General features: G+C 38.2%; 1 protein-coding gene and 1 pseudogene across 1 annotated transcript in view; one reads left to right on the top strand and one right to left on the bottom strand.

The window, feature by feature from the left end:
• LOC145535669 (sodium/hydrogen exchanger 2-like) overlaps nucleotides 1-15,545 on the top strand; it is a 55,402-nt gene extending 39,857 nt beyond the window's left edge. Inside the window, exons 7-8 of the mRNA XM_081564055.1 lie at nucleotides 12,478-12,548; nucleotides 15,377-15,545. Coding sequence (XP_081420181.1) covers nucleotides 12,478-12,548; nucleotides 15,377-15,545 — 240 coding nt within the window. The remainder of the gene's footprint in view (nucleotides 1-12,477; nucleotides 12,549-15,376) is intronic.
• Nucleotides 15,546-15,647: 102 nt separating this feature from the next.
• The window catches only part of LOC145535668 (ubiquitin carboxyl-terminal hydrolase 44-like), a 104,942-nt pseudogene continuing 99,441 nt past the window's right edge, over nucleotides 15,648-21,148 (bottom strand).

Raw genomic sequence — 21,148 nt, 5'->3', positions numbered from 1 at the left:
TTGATCTCCTGGGACCCCCAGACTGGAGTTGGGCATCCCCAAGATCTCCAGCGTGACCAGTGCTGGGTAGGATTAAGGGGTTGTAATCTTAACTCATTGCTGGTTTTTCCACTGTGGATGGGAATAGATATCACGATGTAAAGCAATCTAAGCCTGTGCTCTGAGACTAGGAAACAGTGAAACAGTCATAAGCCTTGTTCTTTTACTGCTCTAAGGGATTGCAAGTCACTGATTTCTTTCCCTAGTCCTTCAAAAGAGCAAGTCAGGGTGTCTCCAGTGGTAAACATTTTGTTGTCATAGACCCACTTTAGGTAATAACAGAAGTAGTGACAAACGATTGGGTTATCTGGCCCTGTTAGGGACATTAAGGTATTTTAATGATAGGCTGGGTGGAACAATGTTGCCTACAAGGGGGCAGGGTTCTGACTGTAGGAGTTAGTAATTGGCTCGAGAACAAATTTGTTAAGAGGCAACAGACCAGATGTTCCATAAAAGTGGAGTGGAGATTTGATCCAAGGGTATGTTTGTAACTTTAGGAGAAGGGTGGTAAGGGTTTGGGCCCAAATGGCCTGCAGGGCCAACTCCCAAAGTGGCAAACATTATCCCTGGAAGCCCAATTGCCTTTGAAGGGATGCCAACTGATGGACTTCTAGCAAGCATTGTGTGCCTGTTGCCCACCCTAGCGGGTTCACTGGGAGATGCTGGTGTTGCACATGCTGTAGGAAACATGGAAGATGAAGGGATGAATATCTAGAGGGGTTGGATATTATACAATATTTCCCTCCCAAGAGCCAGCTATTTTCTGGTTGTCCCTGCAGAAGATTGTAGAGGTGACATTGTGGGTCTGGACGGGGCTGAGGAAAAGAGCATGAAACAGGAGGGAAGGGGGCAGAGCACAACCTTTGAAAGAATGACATAGCACAAGGGCATAAAGTAAACCAATTAAGATCAATTGGGTCCAAGATGACAAATAAACTTTAATCCCCAATCTATAAGCCAAAACACACACCCAGAGGTGGCAGGACAGCTCTATGGCACTGTCAAAAGACAGAGGAGTGGGTGATTCCCCAATGGTTCGGATGATCCTCCCACTCGTTAGCATATGAATTCACCTGTTCGCAAAACCTAACCAGGCCTCATTCCATGGCCCCAGCTCTTGTCCTCTGCAATGGCCCGCACCCTGCAGAGTGTGCTTCTCTCTGAATCCTAACAAATCCACCTCTTACCTATCGCTTTGTCTCTTACTGAATTTTTGCAATGAGACATCAGAGCCTGAGCTTCATGAGCTTTGGCCGGGCTCGAGTCTCGGGAGAGAGATCTGAAGGACAGGAGGAAAAAGCAGTGGGAAAAACGTACCAAGGAATCCCCTTCATAGCCTGCCGGAAAATCTGCTAAGTATCTGACCGGTGCTCACAGTTTTCATTGGCCTGATCCTTGGCACAAAGAAGATTAAGGAGAGAAGAACCCCCACTGGCTTGGGTAACAGCTACTGGGGCTCAGCAGATAGTGCCTTTGGGACATACCAAAGAGTAGCCTCTCCAGAGTCCCTCAATTGCGCCCACTGCCGCCTGTCTGTTCGTGGGGGGATCGAGGAAACAAGAAACGAGAGATTGTAAAGGAATTAAGATTTTGATAGGCATATGTCCCTCTAGCCATAGGAGCAAGGACCTGCTACCTTAACTGGAGGTCTTCTGGAATCTGAGACTGAGCCGCGAGAGCTTTCTGCTGAGTTCATTAGAAGTAAGGAGAAGATAGGAAAAATTTAAAGATGTGAACTCTATCAACTGGTTTTGTCTTCTTATAGAAATATAATAGGAGAAGGCAATGGCAACCCATTCCAGTACTCTTGCCTGGAAAATCCCATGGATGGAGGAGCCTGGCGGGCTGCAGTCCATGGGGTCGCTAGGAGTTGGACAAAACTGAGCAACTTCACTTTCACTTTTCACTTGCACGCGGAGTTGGACAAAACTGAGCAACTTCACTTTCACTTTTCACTTGCACGCATTGGAGAAGGAAATGGCAACCCACTCCAGTGTTCTTGCCTGGAGAATCCCAGGGACGGGGGAGCCTGGTGGGCTGCTGTCTATGGGGTCGCACAGAGTCGGACACGACTGAAGTGACTTAGCAGCAGCAGCAACAGCAGAAATATAATTTGTTTTTTGCTTATCTTGGGTGGGCTTTTATAGAATGTAGCAATAGGAATATTGAAATATAGAGAATGTTAAGAATGATATCAAGATATTCTTATTTTTATTAATATGGAAAAATTTGGGGAATTTTAGTCAAAGGGAAGGGATAGCTTGTCTACCTTACCTCTAACTTCAATATGGCACAGACCATAATTTTCTGGGATACATTTTCTGCACATTTAATGACTTTTTATATGTAAAATATTTGTTTATTAATAATTCTGTGCCTAAGAGGGCTTCCCAGTGGCCCTAGTGGTAAAGAACCCACCTGCCAATGCAGGAGACGTAAGAGACATGGGTTCAATCTCTGGGTTGGGAAGATCCCCTGGAGAAAGGAATGACAAGCCACATCAGCATTCTTGCCTGGAGAATCCAATGGCTAGAGGAGCCTGATGGGCTATGGTCCACAGGGTTCCAAAGAGTTGAACACGACTGAAGCGACTTAGCATGCAGTCATGTGCCTAAGAACATGGGCAGATAAGCATGATTAGCTCAATTGATTACATTCTTCTTTGAAACTTTGATAGCTAATTGCCCAAGTTGTAAAATAAGCATATGTTGATAATTTTATTATAATTGAATGACATTTTTAGGTTATTTTTAGGGAAAATAATATTTTTCCTGTGTTATTCCTACCATATGAATGAGTTTTAATGACTGTATTTTATATATATATATAATATATATAAATATGTGTATATTATATAAATATATGTAATATATATTATATAATAAATATATTATATTATATTATATATTATATATAATATATTATACATACATATATTATATATATTTATACACATATATAATATAATTATATATAATATATATAAATCTATATATTATATATATTATATATTATTATATATAATTATATAATATATATTATTATATCTATAATTATATATATAATATATAATTATATATTATATAATATATATAATATAATATTATATTATAATATATGTTATTTAATATATATTATATATTTATTATATATATGATATACAATATATAATATACATACTATATATAATTATTATATACATAATATTGATAAAACATAGCCAATTTATAGGACCAAGTCAAATTTTATTTCCTTTTTCAACTTTTTTATTTTAAAGACGTCAGGTGTACAGATTTCAAACATAGTTCAATGAATATGTATATACCTATACCGTGACTTTCTGTTACGTTTGTCACATTTGTTTCACCACTCTCTATCTATATTGGTACATATTATTACTGTCATTTGCTGAATGATTTGAAATTAGGTTGAAGACATCCTGACTATTCACTTCTCAATGTTTTAGCATGTATTAATATTTTTAAGTAAAAGGACATTCTAGTACATAATCACAACTGTCTATCAAATTCAGAAAGTTTAACAATAGTGTTGTCTAATTTAATTCCATATTCAAAAATTTTCCAAATGTCCCAATATATTGTAGTATTTTTCTCCTGATCTAGGATCATGCACTGCATTTAGTTGTAATATCCATTCAGTTACCTTTAATCTAACATTGTTGTTCAAATTTTTGTTACTTTTCATGACACTGGCATTTTTGAAAGTTCATGTAGATAGTTTGTATCAATAGAATATCACTCAAGTTGGGTTTATTATTTCTTCATATATATATTTAGTTTAGTTTTGTGATGCTATGTCAAATTAAACTTTTAATCTTAGCACTTAAAGTCCTTTGTTAACTGTTTTCTTTCCCCACACTTGATCTACATCTATCCAATCTTTTTTTTTCATAAATCTCTTATAAAGTTCTTTATTTTCTCCCATATATGTTACTCATGATGTTCCCATCACAAAGAATGATTTACTTTTTCCATATGTAACCCGATTTCTTCTAGGGCAAGCTCAGACTGCACATTTTCATATAAGCCTTCTTTAACTTCATCTTTTCCTATTTCTTTCCTAAATATTCCTTTTCTTGCTGCATTTATACATATACACATGCCAAGTTTATCTATTTATTCATTTTTTTGAACTTAAGTATTTATTCATTTTTTTAAAATAAATTTATTTATTTTAGTTGGGGGCTAGTTACTTTACAATATTGTAGTGGTTTTTGCCATACATTGACATGAATCAGCCATGGGTTTACGTGTGTTCCCCATCCTGAACCCCCCTCCCACCTCCCTTCCCATCCCATCCCTCTGGGTCATCCCATTGGCCCAGCCCTGAGCATTTGTCTCATGCATCGAACCTTGAATGGTGTTCTGTTTCACATATGATAATGTACATGTTTCAATGCTATTCTCTCAGAACGTCCCACCCTCACCTTCTCCCTCAGAGTCCATAAGACTGTCCTATGCATCTGTGTCTCTTATGCTGTCTCGCATATAGGGTTATCATTACCATCTTTCAAATTCCATATATATTCATTAGTATACTGTATTGGTGTTTTTCTTTCTGGCTTACTTCACTCTGTATAATGGGCTCCAGTTTCATCCATCTCAGTAGAACTGATTCAAATGTATTCTTTTTAATGGCTGAGTAATATTCCATTGTGTGTATGTACCACTGCTTCCTTATCCATTCGTCTGCTGATGGACATCTAGGTTGCTTCCATGTCCTGGCTATTGTAAACAGTGCTGCGATGAACATTGGGGTACATGCGTCTCTTTCACTTCTGGTTTCCTCGGTGTGTATGCCCAGCAGTGGGATTCCTGGGTCACATGGTAGTCCTATTCCCAGTTTTCTAAGGAATCTCCACACTGTTCTCCATAGTGGCTGTACTAGTTTGCATTCCCACCAACAGAGTAAGAGGGTTCCCTTTTCTCCACACCCTCTCCAGCATTTATTGCTTGTAGACATTTGGATAGCAGCCATTCTGACTGGTGTGAAATGGTACCTCATTGTGGTTTTGATTTGCATTTCTCTGATAATGAGAGATGTTGAGCATCTTTTCATGTGTTTGTTAGCTAACTGTATGTCTTCTTTGGAGAAATGTCTGTTTAGTTCTTTGGCCCATTTTTTGATTGGGTCGTTTATTTTTCTGGAATTCAGCTGCAGGAGTTGATTGTATATTTTTGAGATTAATTGTTTGTTGCTTCGTTTGCTATTATTTTCTCCCATTCTGAAGGCTGTCTTTTCACCTTGCTTTTAGTTTCCTTTGTTGTGCAAAAGCTTTTAAGTTTAGTTAGGTCCCATTTGTTTATTTTTGCTTTTATTTCAAATATTCTGGGAGGTGGGTCATAGAGGATCCTGCTGTGATTTATATCCGAGAGTGTTTTGCCAATGTTTTCTTCAAGGAGTTTTTTAGTTTCTGGTTTTAAGTTTAGATCTTTAATACATTTTGAGTTTATTTTTGTGTATGGTGTTAGAAAGTGTTCTAGTTTCATTTTTTTACAAGTGGTTGACCAATTTTCCAAGCACCACTTGTTAACGAGATTGTCTTTTCTCCATTGTATATTCTTGCCTCCTTTGTCAAAGATAAGGTGTCCATCGGTGCGTGGGTTTATCTCAGGACTTTCTATTTTGTTCCATTGATCTATATTTCTATCTTTGTGCCAGTACCATACTGTCTTGATGACTGTGGCTTTGTAGTAGAGCCTGAAGTCAGGCAGGTTGATTCCTCCAGTTCCATTCTTCTTTCTCAAGATTGCTTTGGCTATTTGAGTTTTTTATATTTCCATACAAATTGTGAAATTGTTTGTTCTAATTCAGTGAAAAATACCATTGGTAGCTTGATAGTGATTTCATTGAATCTATAGATTGCTTTGGGTAGTATACTCATTTTCACTATATTAATTCTTCCAATCCATGAACATGGTATATTTCTCCATCTGTTTGTGTCCTCTTTGATTTCTTTCATCAGTGTTTTATAGTTTTCTATATATAAGTCTTTTGTTTCTTTAGGTAGATATATTCCTAAGTATTTTATTCTTTTTGTTGTAATGGTGAATGGTATTGTTGCCTTAATTTCTATTTCTGTTTTCTCATTATTGCTGTATAGAAATGTAAGGGATTTCTGTGTGTTAATTTTATATCCTGTAACTTTACTCTATTCATTGATTAGCTGTAGTAATTTTCTGGTAGAATATTTAGGATTTTCTATGTAGAGGATCATGTCATCTGCAAACAGTAGGAGTTTTACTTCTTCTTTTCCTATCTGTGTTCTTTTTATTTCTTTTTCAGCTCTGATTGCTGTGGCCAAAACTTCCAAAACTATGTTGAATAGTAGTGGTGAAAGTGGGCATCCTTGCCTTGTTCCTGACTTTAGGGGAAATGCTTTCAATTTTTCACCATTGAGGATAATGTTTGCTGTGGGTTTGTCATATATAGCTTTTATTATGTTGAGGTATGTTCCTTCTATTCCTGCTTTCTGGAGGGTTTTTATCGTAAATGGATGTTGAATTTTGTCAAAGGCTTTTTCTGCATCTATTGAGATAATCATATGGTTTTTATCTTTCAATTTGTTAATGTGGTTTATTACATGGATTTATTCACGGATATAAAGAAACCTTGCATTCCTGGGATAAAGCCCACTTGGTCATGATGTATGATCTTTTTAATATGTTGTTGGATTCTGTTTGCTAGAATTTTATTAAGGATTTTTGCATTTTTGTTCATCAGTGATATTGGCCTGTAGTTTTCTTTTTTTGTGGTATCTTTATCTGCTTTTGGAATTAGGGTGATGGTGGCCTCATAGAATGAGTTTGGAAGTTTACCTTCTTCTGCAATTTTCTGGAAGAGTTTGAGTTGGATAGGTGTTATCTCTTCCCTAAATTTTTGGTAGAATTCAGCTGTGAAGCCGTCTGGTCCTGGGCTTTTGTTTGCTGCAAGATTTCTGATTACAGTTTCGATTTCTGTGCTTGTGATGCGTCTGTTAAGATCTTCTATTTCTTCCTGGTTCAGTTTTGGAAAGTTATACTTTTCTAAGAATTTGTCCATTTCTTCCAAGTTGTCCATTTTATTGGCATATAGCTGTTGGTAATAGTCTCTTATGATCCTTTGTATTTCTGTGTAGTCTGTTGTGATCCCTCCATTTTCATTTCTAATTTTGTTGATCTGATTCTTCTCCCTTTGTTTCTTGATGAATCTGGCTAATGGTTTGTCAATTTTGTTTATCTTCTCGAAAAACCAGCGTTTAGTTTTGTTGATTTTTGCTATGGTCTCTTTTGTTTCTTTTGCATTTATTTCTGCCCTAATTTTTAAGATTTCTTTCCTTTTACTAACCCTGGGGTGCTTCATTTCTTCCTTCTCTAGTTGCCTTAGGTGTAGAATTAGTTTATTTATTTGATTTTTTTCTTGTTTCTTGAGGTACGCCTGTATTGCTATGAATCTTCCCCTTAGCATTGCTTTTACAGTGTCCCATAGGTTTGGGGTTGTTGTGTTTTCATCTTCATTCGTTTCTATGCATATTTTGGTTTCTTTTTTGATTTCCTCTGTGATTTGTTGGTTATTCAGAAGCGTGTTGTTTAGCCTCCATATGTTGGCATTTTTAATAGTTTTTTTCCTGTAATTGAGGTGTAATCTTACTGCATTGTGGTCAGAGATGACTGGGATGATTTCAATATTTTTTTGAATTTACCAAGGCTAGATTTATGGCCCAGGATGTGATCTATCCTGGAGAAAGTTCTGTGTGCACTTGAGAAAAAGGTGAAATTGATTGTTATGGGGTGGAAAGTCCTGTAAATTCAATTTAATCTAACTTGTCAATTGTATCATTTAAAGTTTGTGTTTCCTTGTTAATTTTCTGTTTAGTTGATCTATCCATAGGTGTGCGTAGGGTATTAAAGTCTCCCACTATTACTGTGTTATTGTTAATTTCCCCTTTCATACTTGTTAGTATTTGCCTTACATATTGTGGTGCTCCTATGTTGGGTGCATATATATTTATAATTGTTATATCTTCTTGGATTGATCCTTTGATCATTATGTAGTGTCCTTCTTTGTCTCTTCACAGCTTTTATCTTAAAGTCTATTTTATCTGAAATGAGTATTGCGACTCCTGCTTTCTTTTGGTCTCCGTTTGCATGAAATATGTTTTTCCATCCCTTCACTTTCAGTCTGTATGTGTCCCTAGTTTTGAGGTGGGTCTCTTGTAGACAGCATATATAGGGGTCTTGTTTTTGTATCCATTCAGCCAGTCTTTGTCTTTTGGTTGGGTCTTTCAACCCATTTACATTTAAGGTAATTATTGATAAGTATGGTCCCATTGCCATTTACTTTGTTGTTTTGAGTTTGTATTTAAACACCTTTTCTGTGTTTCTTGTTTAGAGAAGATCCTTTAGCATTTGTTGGAGAGCTGGTTTGATGGTGCTGAATTCTCTCAGCTCTTGCTTGTCTGTAAAGCTTTTGAATTCTCCTTCATATCTGAATGAGATCCTTGCTGGGTACAGTAATCTGGGTTGTAGATTATTCTCTTTCATTACTTTAAGTATGTCTTGCCATTCCCTTCTAGCCTAAAGAGTTTCTATTGAAAGATCAACTGTAATCCTTATGGGGATCCCCTTGTGTGTTATTTGTTGTTTTTCCCTTGCTACTTTTAAAATTTATTCTTTGTGTTTGATCTTTGTTAATTTGATTAATATGTGTCTTTGGGTGTTTCGCTTTGAGTTTATCCTGTTTGGGACTCTCTGGGTTTCTTGGACTTCTGTGACTATTTCCTTCCCCATTTTAGGGAAATTTTCAACTATTATCTCCTCGAGTATTTTTTCATGGCCTTTCCTTTTATCTTCTTCTTCTGGGACTCCTATGATTCGAATGTTGGGGCGTCTCATATTGTCCCAGACGTCCCTGAGGTTTTCCTCATTTATTTTGATTCTTTTTTTCTTTTTTCCTCTCTGCTGCGTTTATTTCCACCATTCTATCTTCTACCTTATTTATCCTATCTTCTGCCTCCATTATTCTACTGTTGGTTCCCTCCAGAGTGTATTTTATCTCCTTTATTTCATTTTTCATTATATATTGACTCTTTTTTATCTCTTCTAGGTCCTTGTAAAACATTTCTTGCATCTTCTCTATCCTTGTCTCCAGGCTATTCATCTGTAACTCCATTTTAGTTTCAAGATTTTGGATCATTTTTATTATAATTATTCTAATTCTTTTTCAGATAGATTCCGTTCTCCTCCTCTTTTGTTTGGTTTGGTGGGCATTTATCATTTTCCTTTACTTCCTGAGTATTTCTATACCTCTTCATCTTGTTTAGATTGCTGTGTTTGGCGTGGCCTTTCTGTATTCTGGCAGTTTGAAGTTCCTCTTTATTGTGGAGGTTCCTCACTGTGGGTGGGGTTGGGCAGGTGGCTTGTCAAGGTTTCCTGGTTGGGGAAGATTATTTCGGTGTTCTGGTGGGTGGAGCTGGATTTCTTCTCTCTGGAGTGCAATGGAGTGTCCAGTATTGAGTTTTGAGATGTGTATGGATTTGGTGTGCCTCTGGCCAGCCTGTATATTGATGCTCTGGGCTATGTTTCTGCGTTGCTGGAGAATTTGTGTGGTATGTCTTGCTCTGGAACTTATTGACTCTTGGGTGGAACTTGGTTTCAGTGCATGTATGGAGGCTTTTGGATCATCTCTTATTAATTAATGTTTCCTCTGGTTTGCAGTCTTATTCTTGTAGTAGCCTCAAGACTTCTCAATACATACAGCACTGATAATAAAACTTTTAGGTTAATGGTGAAAAGATTCTCCACAGTGAGGGATACCCAGAGAGGTTCACCGAGTTACATGGAGAGATGGGGGGGGGCGTTGATATGACCAGGAGGAGAAGAGGGGGACATAAACGTGGAGAGAGCAGTCTAGCCGGTGATCACTTCCCTCTGTGGTCTCCACAGTCTGGAACCCTCAGAGAGGTTCACGGAGATACTTAGAGAGGGGGGAGGAAGGTAATAGAGGTGAGCATGAGTAGAAAGGGAGGAATCAAGAGGGGAGAGAGAGATCTGGGCAGTATTCTGTTCCCGAAGTGTTCTCCAGTGCCCAGAACACCCTCAGAGATTCACAGAATTGGGTTCAGAAGAGAAGGTGGAGGGGGAGAGATAGAGGTTCCCTGGGGAGAAGAAAGAGCGTCAGTAGGGGGAGAGAGTAATCAAGCCAATAATCACACTCCTGAGTAAAAATGGGTACTAAAGATTGGTTACTTAAATGTACAAAATTGATATCAAATATGTAAAACAAAGATTAAAAATCTAGAGTAGAGGTTAGACTCTTAAAAAATACAATATAAAAGAAAAAAAAAAACAAAATCACCCAAAGAATAAGATATATGTATGCAGTTTGCTGTAAAAATAGGGTCTTTTTTTTTTGCATGGTAATAGTGGGTTGTAAAAATGAAAATTAAAGGTGTAATAGAGGACCTAAAGAAAAAATAAAAAAAATAAAAAAAAATTTTAAAAAATGATAATAGTAAAAATATATCCAGGACTTTCTCTGGAGCTGTTGTGAGCAGCGTGGGGTCAGTTCAGTTTCAGTTAGATCCTTCTTCCTGCTTATACTTTTCAAGATCTATTGGCCCCTTTCAATGTAGTCGGTGTTAACTACAGGGATTTTAATCTGTTGGCCTGTCCCTTCCAAAGCGGTTCCCTCTGTTTATTTGGCTTCTGTTTGCTGGTCTTTTCAGTGTCTAATTTCCGCCCTGCCACAAAGGGGTGGAGGTGGTCTCTTTAGGTTCGCTTGTTCATTTGTGCTGTGGGGAGGGAGGAACACTGCAAACCAATATCACTGGCGTGTGTGTGGAGAGCTCGCGGTGTCTTGGCTGCACTGGGTTTGCCCCTGCTCTCGGTGTGTGTGCTTTCCCAGTCTGCTCTGCTCAGGCTTCAGGTTACTCTGCCGGGGAGTGGGCCCTGAGATGCAAGCACTTCCCAGGTCTAAGCCGCTCATGTTCAGGTTCCCGGGTACTCCACAAAGGCGCAGACTCGATTGGGCCCGCGGTTTGTGCCGATCCCCTGTCAGAGCAGCTCAGGCAGCCAGGAGTTTGGCGAGCGCACTCTCCCCTGTTGGGGCAGTGCGACTTATCACCTCCCTGGTCCCCGCCTCGGTTTCTGGGCACGCCCGGCTCTGGTGTGCTTTGTGTCAATTCTGGGGAGCTAGTCTTTGGCTGTGACCCTCCTGGTGGCTGTCAACCCTCCGGAATCTCAGGCAGTTTTTGCTTAGAAACTGAAAGCCTGTTTGCAGTTTTGTAGGGGGTGCCCTCTCTGGGGCCGAGTTTGCCCCTTTCCGGCTCTGGCTGGCCCTGCCTGCCCGCTGCATCTGGCGGGGGAAGGGGCGGTCCGCAGCCGGCTATCTCTCCTCTGGTATTGCTCAGTCCTTTGTTCTGTGAGAGGTCCAGCAGTGCCTTAGATTTGGGCTTTTCGTGGGATAGTTCTCTCTCTCTGGCTGTCCCACAGTTTAGGTTGCTATCTCACGTTAGCTCCCTCAGATTGCCCTCAGGGCATTCGGGCCCAGACCTTGCCCTAAGCAGTGCCGCCCGCTCCTCTCCGTTCATCCCCCCCCTTGCAGGTGGCGGATGCGAGCATCTGGGGTTCTTTGCTGGGAGTTGCCTTTAGGCACGTAATCTGTGGGATTTATTTGTTTTTCCTCCCGATTATGTTGCCCTCTGAGATTCGAAATCTTCCCCCAAACCCGCCAGTGTGAGGGTTTCCTGGTGTTTGGAAACTTCTCCTCTTTTACGACTCCCTTCCCCGGGCGAGTCTCCATCCCTAACTCTTTTGTCTCTCTTTTTATCTTTTATATTTTGTCCTACCCCCTTTTGAAGATAATGGGCTGATTTTCTGGATGCCTGATGTCCTCTGTCACCGTTCAGAAGTTGTTTTGTGAAGTTTGCTCAGCGTTCAGATGTTCTTCCGATAAATTTGTGGGGGAGAGAGTGGTCTCCCCATCCTATTCCTCCGCCATCTTAGCCCCGCCCTCACACATGCCAAGTTTAAAGTGAATTATCATGTATGTGCTTTGATCTTGCCTCTTCAATTTGGTTCTATATCCTTCAGAAGCAAGAACTATGCGTTTTACATCTTTTATTTCTTTCACTTTACCAGGCCTAGACTTTGGTAATTGAATGAATTTATCATATGATACTGATTAATATGTGCATTTTCAATTTTAAATGGAACATCTCTAATGCTTATGCTAGAATTATTGCAAACATTCTCATTTATAAATATAGATTCTCTTTTTTATGCTTACCCTGGAAAGAGTTTAGGATTAAAAAAACAAGCAACTCAGATGAAATCAACAGTTTTGAAGACGGTTTTGAGATATCCTTTTATTTGACATTAACTAATGAATTTCCTCATGTATACTGTATATTTAGACATATGTTTTGTTTTATTTCAGTTCTTTGATCATTTGCTGGCTGGCATAGAAGATATTTCAGGACACTGGGGACAATATTACTGGAAAGACAAGTGAGGATTTGCCAAAAGTATGCTTATGTACATTCATAGAAAAGTAGAAATGAGCCTATGTATCTTTCTGTATGTTTCTGTTGGGAATAGTTGAGATTTACTCATTCACATGTTTAAACAATGATGACAGCTAAAGAAACAAAGATCTTTCTTTTTCTTATCATGAAGGATGTGACCAACCCCAAGTCCAGACCTTAAAACTAAATAATGTGCCATAAAATTCTCAGACCTTCCTGGGGTGGGGGGGTATTATGCACAGTTCCAGAGAAAGTGATTTTACATCAAATCATGTTACTATCCTACATAAAGTCTCTAATATCTTGTCACTTAAAACGTATCCAAACTTTTTACCTCAGTTTACAATTCTAACTACTGTTAGCTTCCTTCCACATCTCGTTCTACTCTCTCTGCCGTATACCACACTGTAGTCATGTCTTTACTAACACACTAAGTTCAGCACATTGTTACCTTAAAGCCTTTGTGTAATGTTCCCGTTGCCTGAAATTCTCTTCTACTTGATCTTTGCATGACTAGTACCTTCATGTCATTTAAGCCTTGGCTAAAATTTCATTTCCTCAAAGAGTTATTCCCTTAATATTCATTCTCTATTATATCAATGTACTGTAATTATCTGATATTTTAATGTTTTTTCTTTATTAAATGATATTTTATTTTAATTTTAAAAATATAATTCATATAAAATATATCATTCTTATAAGTTTCTCTCCAACTAAAATATAAGTGGCAAAAGGACAGAGACCTTGTCTGTATTGTTAAGTTCTGTAACTGCAGCACTTAGAAAAGTTCCTTCTACATAATAGGTGTGCATGTATGCACGCTAAGTCACTTCAGTCCTGTCCAACTCTTTGCGATCCTACGGACTATAGCCCGCCAGCCTCCTCTGTCCATGGGATTCTTCAGGAAAGAATACTAGAGTGGGCTGCTGTGCCCTCCTCCAGGGTATCTTCTTGACCCACAGGTCGAACCCATGTCTCTTATGTCTCCTGCATTGGCAGGCAGGTTCTTTACCTCTAGCGCCACCTGGGAAACCCTACATAATAGGCACCTGATAAATAATTTTAAATGAAGAAGTGAATGAGTGAATTATAAAAGGGACATTTTTAATGCTGATATTAAATCTAGTCTGAGATTTTAAATCCAATGTTTAACCTATTCTAAATTAAGACTTTTTCATAAGTACCCTGGTAGCACCACATATTAAAATTTACTGCTTCAGTCCAGATTCCTTGCAGGAGCTGTGTAAAAAACCAAATACGCTTTTAGCAGTAAACACTTGGCACAAGCAGTAGGATCGATACTTTGTTGATATCCTTTTATGCCACATTACAGGAGAGATGGCTTCTATGGTGAAGTTAAGGTCAGAGAACCAAGAGAAATTTTACTAGTGTTCATCCTCAAAGAAGGTTAATTTTAAACTCTGATAAAGAAAGATTCATTTACCTTTCTTATAAATGCAAAGGATCTAACAAAAATCATTTTTCCACGTTTGATTTGGATGCATGTTTTTGATCATAGAGAAAGGATGTAAACCATGATAAACCATGGTTGGGACTTGTTTGTGTGTGTTAGTCCCTCAGTCGTGTCCGACTCCTTGCCACCCCATGGACTGTAGCCCACTAGGCTCCTCTGTCCATGGGGATTCTCCAGGCAAGAATACTGGAGTGAGTTGCCATTCCCTTTTCCAGGGGCTCTTCCTGACCTAGGGATCAAATCTGGATCTCCCACACTGGAGGTAGATTCTTTACCATATGAACCACCAGGGAAGCCCCTACACTTACCATCTTGCCCTTTCTAATAATTAAAACAGCCTAGCACTTTTTTTTTTTTTTTACAATAAACAGTTTGAGCTAATTACCTGGCTTTCTGTTTAAGTAGGTTCCGTGTGGTTTTATGCAGTGACTTTTGTTGGCAGAAGAGCTACACACACACTTCGAAGACTTTATACTTACACAGATTTGGGTCTTCTCCTTTCCTGCTCCCTTTGTAACCTGTTGTATACAAATATCCTTCTCCTCTAAAGTAGAATCTCTACCATGCCCCATAAATTTCTGGGTCCAATTTTTTCATTGGCAAAAATTGCTATTTAACATTCTAAAGTTTTGTTTTTCTGATATTGCCATCTACTGTCTTCCTGAGCAAATTTCATGTTGATGGCCTGAGCCTAGAGTCAAGGTGGCTTTAAACTCCTGGAGCATCAGAAAGTGATAAAGTATGTAAACATTTAAAAAAGAAGTAGACCTCAGGAAAGTATTCAAGATTGTGGTGAATGTTTTTTTTTTTTTAATATGATCTTATTGCCTATAAATCTATATTTAGCTGATATTTTCACTCAGGTGTTGTGAAACAGTAGTTTAACATGGTTTATTTTCATTTTTTGAGTTTACTGTGTGAGTTTAAATTCCAGTTCCTTAAGCAAATACTTAACTCTGGTGTTCCATTCCTTTCCCATTCATTGAAATAAACTATATTTCAGTGGCTTTCTCTGAAATATAGACCCTATGTGGCCAATACTTATGTCTTTGGGGTAAATATTTTTTCTTCATAAGTCTATATTTCCCTTGACTTGATTGATGTTAGTGGGATAAACCTAAAGCTGCAATTTCCTAATAAAGACATTTGAAATTAGAATTTCTTATAAGTTTTTTTTTTCTCTTTACACCATAGAATAATTTTTCCATTGAAACAAGTTACATTTGAAATAGGCAGTGGGTGAACCAGTTCTGGGACCTTCTAACTATAGTATAAAAATTCCTGAAAAAAATAGCACTAATTTCCTGGAATTTTTATTTTATTTACTTCTTGAACAGATTGGAGTATTTGAACAGCAAGTATCTGCAGAAGATTTTGCTCAGAGAATATGATCAGTCCAGATCAAGCATTGTGCTTCTTTATGAAAAGCTTGAAAGAAAACATGCCATTGAGCTAGCAGAAGCAGGCCAGTTAATACACACACCATCTAGTGCATCTTTGCTGTAAGTGTGTGCATGTGTTTATGCATGCATGTGTTTATGCATTTGTGTGTGTGTTTTCATTGGTTTAGTGAAATATCACACAAAAATTACAGACTTATTTAAAGTTCTATCTCTTTAAAGCACAATCATCTTTCCTTGCATCACTTCCTGGGAAAATATGAAGAAGAACTCAGATAAAATTGAGAATGTTTGAATAGCACAGGCTGCATTGTTTAGCATACAGTGGTGAACAAAGCTTAATGGAATAAATTGTCTAGGAAACTTAAGCTTCTAAGAGTTTAGAAATGTTGTCTATCTTTAAGAAATACATGTTTGCATTTTTATTTCATTTAAAAACTCATGTTAGATAAAATAAATTACCATTAGCTTTTGTTGATTAAGGACTGAACTGAGTGTTAAAAGGTATTTTAGTTTTTCTTTTTTATTTTGCTGAAGAGAATAAATAGAGAAAACTATAATTTGGATATTTCTTTGCTGTAGGTCTTTAGGCAATTGTTAGGAGAAAATAGATAGATCTTGAAAAGGGAAAATAAAACAAAGGGAAAGAAATAAGGAAAGAAAATTATGTTACTATGAATAATTATTAACTGTATTTGGTGTTTGAGTAGGAATTGATGTTTTCCTGCATCATGAAATTTTGAGGAGGAGGGAGGTTCTTTTATTAAATTTTTATATATTTTTAAGATCCTTCAAGAATAATTTGTTTTAACAGGTGTGAGGCAACTGTAGTTGCATATTTAGTCTAGGACAAAAGGATTAACTACCTTACTCTAAGGCCCATCATTCTTAATCAGCAAGTTCAGATGTGACAGGAATGTATCTCACCAGTGGATAGCTCATTTCTCTATTTTACATTCAGAAGTTGAGGCATCAATGTTTAGCCATTGTTTAATAGTAATTGGCTAGAACACTATTATTTTCAGTACTCTTGCCTGGAAAATCCCATGGACGGAGAAGCCTGGTAGGCTGCAGTCCATGGGGTCGCTAAGAGTCAGACACGACTGAGCGACTTCACTTTCACTTTTCACTTTCATGCACTGGAGAAGGAAATGGCAACCCACTCCAGTGTTCTGCCTGGAGAATGCTAAGGATGGTGGAGCCTGGCGGGCTGCCGTCTATGGGGTCACACAGAGTCAGACACGACTGAAGTGACTTTGCAGTAGCAGCAGCAGAACACTATTATAGCCCTTAGACATACATGGTATGTACTGACATGGAACTATATCCAAGACATAATGTTGATTAGAATTAGAATACTGAAAAATAGAAGTGTAGCATGATCACTTTTATAGAAAATATAATTTATATACCTGTATCTGTATGTATGCATAAAATTCTAAAAATGTGCACACCAAGAGCTAATTGTAGTTTTCTCTAAGTAATGAGACTGCTTGATTTTTGTGTTTTTCTTTATATTTTTGTATATTTTTGGTTATGCATACATTAATTTTAGGAAAAAAAAAAAAAACCTTAAATGCATTGAGGAAAGGAAATCGTCAAAATCAAAAGCAAAACAGAACTTAAGGAAAGAAAAAGATCCCAAACTCCACAGTGTAAGAATGGGAGTCTTCTGGGTTCCAAACAGTTGACCAAAGTTAAGTGATGTTTTCCTCAACAATAAGTTAGCAAATAAACACTGGAATAGGATATCAAAATATAGTACAAAATATTTTTTGTTTTCAGATATTAATTCAGTTCAGTTCAGTCGCTCAGTCGTGTCCGACTCTCTGCGACCCCATGAATTGCAGCACGCCAGGCCTCTCTGTCCATCACCAACTCCCGGAGTCTACCCAAACCCATGTTCATCGAGTCGGTGATGCCATCCAACCATCTCATCCTCTGTTGTCCCCTTCTCCTCCTGCCCCCAATACTACCCAGCATTAGGGTCTTTTACAATGAGTCAACCCCTCGCATGAGGTGGCCAAAGTATTGGAGCCTCAGCTTCAACATCAGACCTTCCAATGAACACCCAGGATTGATCTCTTTTAGGATGGGTTGATTGGATCTCCTTGCAGTCCAAGGGACTCTCAAGAGTCTTCTCCAACACCACAGTTCAAAAGCATCAATTCTGCAGTGCTCAGCTTTCTTCACCGTCCAACTCTCACATCCATACATGACCACTGGAAAAACCATAGCCTTGACTAGACGGACTTTTGTTGGCAAAGTAATGTCTCTGCTTTTAAACATGCTATCTAGGTTGGTCATAACCTTCCTTCCAAGGAATAAGCGTCTTTTAATTTCTTGGCTGCAGTCACCATCAGCAGTGATTCTGGAGCCCAAAAAAGTAAAGTCTGACACTGTTTCCACTGTTTCCCCATCTATTTCTCATGGAGTGATGGGACCAGATGCCATGATCTTAGTTTTCTGAACGTTGAGCTTTAAGCCAACTTTTTCACTCTCCTCCTTCACCTTCATCAAGAGGCTCTTTAGTTCTTCTTCACTCTCCGCCATAAGGGTGGTGTCATCCGCATATCTGAGGTTATTGATATTTCTCCCGACAATCTTGATTCCAGCTTGTGCTTCTTCCAGCCCAGCGTTTCTCATGATGTACTCTGCATAGAAGTTAAATAAGCAGGGTGACAATATACAGCCTTGACGTACTCCTTTTCCTATTTGGAACCAGTCTGTTGTTCCATGTCCAGTTCTAACTGTTGCTTCCTGACCTGCATACAGGTTTCTCAAGAGACAGGTCAGATGGTCTGGTATCCCCATCTCTTTCAGAATTTTCCACAGTTTATTGTGATCCACACAGTCAAAGGCTTTGGCATAGTCAATAAAGCAGAAATAGATGTTTTTCTGGAACTCTCTTGCTTTTTCGATGATACAGCGGATATTGGCAATTTGATTTCTGGTTCCTCTGCCTTTTCTAAAACCAGCTTGAACATCTGGAAGTTCACGGTTCACGTATTGCTGAAGCCTGGCTTGGAGAATTTTGAGCATTACTTTACTAGCGTGTGAGATGAGTGCAATTGTGCGGTAGTTTGAGCATTCTTTGGCATTGCCTTTCTTTGGGATTGGAATATAACAATTTTTGTTGTTGTTGTTGAGTTTATGACTTGCCTTTTTAAAGTGAACTGCACCAGATCACCTACTGAAGTATTTTCTTCTATAAAGTATTACTGCTACTGTCTCAGCTGAATCTTCTGTATTAAGTAGAGGTGGCTGGCTATGGGGAGGAAAAGGTAGATGGGTAACAATTTTTATGCCATAGACTCTTGAATACATCAGGCTTTGGATCTATTTAAGAACATTAATATGTTTCTTTTAAGCTAGGTACAAATAACCAAAACACAATTAAAAGCTAAACATAAGTTGGATGTATTTGAATAGTATACATAGCAATTCTGATTAATTCAGGACTGTAACTGTGAATTCTATTTTATGTAAATCACACAAATAGGCTCACATCATTGTCTGAAATGACCCAGAAATACTGACATTTCCCTTTGAAATAGTACTATAAATCTGGCACTAATATTAGGATAAGAAGTGTGTAAACTATTTAGTAATTCATAAGCCTTTACTAAAGATAATATATTTCAGAATTTGAATGGAGACTAAAGCTCCAATTGCATAATTGTTATAAAAATATTGTAAGTTTGTTTATATAGGAGACGTCAATTTAATGATTGTTAGATGGTAGCATACTTTGAAATCTCAAGCCACTTCATACCCATTAGGATGACAATTAAAAAACAAACAAAATTCCAGGTTCGATGCATGAGACAAATGCTCAGGGCTGGGGCAATGGGATGACCCAGAGGGATGGGATGGGGAGGGAGGTGGGAGGGGGGTTCAGGATGGGGAAACACATGTAAACCCATGGATGATTCATGTCAATGTATGGCAAAAACCACTACAATATTGTAAAGTAATTAGCCCCCAACTAAAATAAATTTATTTTAAAAAACAAACAAACAAAAAAACCCCAGAAGATATCAAGTATTGGACAGAAAATAACATGTGTTGGCAAGAGTGTGTTGGGATTGGCACCCTGTTGGGGATGTAAACCGGTGCAGCCTCCGTGGAAGATGATACAGTGATTCTTCAAGAAATTTAAACATAGAATTACCATATAATCTAGCAATTCCTATTCTGAGTATTTACTCAAAAGAAGTGAAAGCAGAGACTTGAACAGATATTTGTACGCCTTTATTCATAGCATCATTACTTACAATAGGCAGAATGTGGAAGTGACCTAAGTGGCCATTGATGAATGAATAAACAAATTGTGTTATATATATATATATATATATATATATATATATATATATATATGCACATACATACATCTTTTAGGATTTGAACTAGCTCAACTATAATTCCATCACCTTCACTAGCTTTGTTCATAGTGATGAGTCCTAAGGGCCATTTGACTTTGCACTCCATGATGTCTGACTCTAGGTGAGTGATCACACCATCATGGTTATCTGTGTCATTAAGATCTTTATTGTATAGTTCCTCTGTGTATTCTTGCCATCTCTTCTTAATATCTTCTGCTTCTGTTAGATTCATATGGTTTTTGTCGTTTATTGTGCCCATCTTTGCATGAAATGTTCCCTTGGTATCTCTAATTTTCTTAAGAACTCTGTTTTCCCCATTCTATTGTTTTCCTCTATTGCTTTGCATTGATCACTTAAGGAAGGCTTTCTTATCTCTCCTTGCTATTCTTCGGAACTCTGCATTCAGATGGGTATATCTTTCCTTTTCTCTTTTGCCTTAGCTTCTCTTCTTTCCTCAGCTATTTGTAAGGCCTCCTCAGACAATCATCTTTCCTTTTTGCATTTTTTTTTCTTGGGGAAGGTTTTGATCACTGTCTCCTGTACAATGTTATTAACCTCTGTCCATAGTTCTTCAGGCACTCTGTCTACCAGATCTAATCCCTTGAATCTATTTGTCACTTCCACTGTATAATCGTAAAGGATTTGATTTAGGTCCTACCTGAATGATCTAGTGGTTTTCCCTACTTCCTTCAATGTAAGCCTGATTTTGGCAATAAAGAGTTCATGATCTGAGCCACAGTCAGCTCCCAGTCTTATTTTGCTGACATGGAGAGTTTCTCCATTTTCGCCTCAGTTCAGCTGAGTTCAGTCACTCAGTCGTGTCCGACTCTGTGACCCCATGGACTGCAGCACCCCATGGACTGTCCATCACCAACTCCCAAAGTGTACTCAAACTCATGTGTATTGAGTCAGTGATGCCATCCAACCATCCCCTGTCGACCCCTTCTCCTCCTGCCATCAATCTTTCCCAGCACCAAGGTCTTTTCCAATGAGTCAGTTCTTCCCATCAGGTGGCCAAAGTATTGGAGTTTCAGCTTCAACATTCATCCTTCCAATGAATATTCAGGACTGATTTCCTTTAGGATTGACTTGTTGGATCTCCTTGCAGTCCAAGGAACTCTCAGTAGTCTTCTCCAACATCACAGTTCAAAAGCATCAATTCTTCAGTGCTCAGCTTTCTATATGGTCCAACTCGCACATCCATGCATGACTACTGGAAAAAACAACAACGTTGACTAGACAAACCTCTGTCAGCAAAGTAATTTCTCTGCTTTTGAATACTCTGTCTAAGTTTGTCATAGATTTTCTTCCATGGAGCAATCTT

The sequence above is a fragment of the Giraffa tippelskirchi genome, chromosome X (assembly GCF_054371585.1).
Source record: "Giraffa tippelskirchi isolate mGirTip1 chromosome X, T2T-mGirTip1v1.2.pri, whole genome shotgun sequence".
Taxonomy (NCBI): domain Eukaryota; kingdom Metazoa; phylum Chordata; class Mammalia; order Artiodactyla; family Giraffidae; genus Giraffa; species Giraffa tippelskirchi.
Note: the sequence above shows the minus strand (reverse complement) of the source record. Positions and strands in the feature narration are given on the sequence as shown.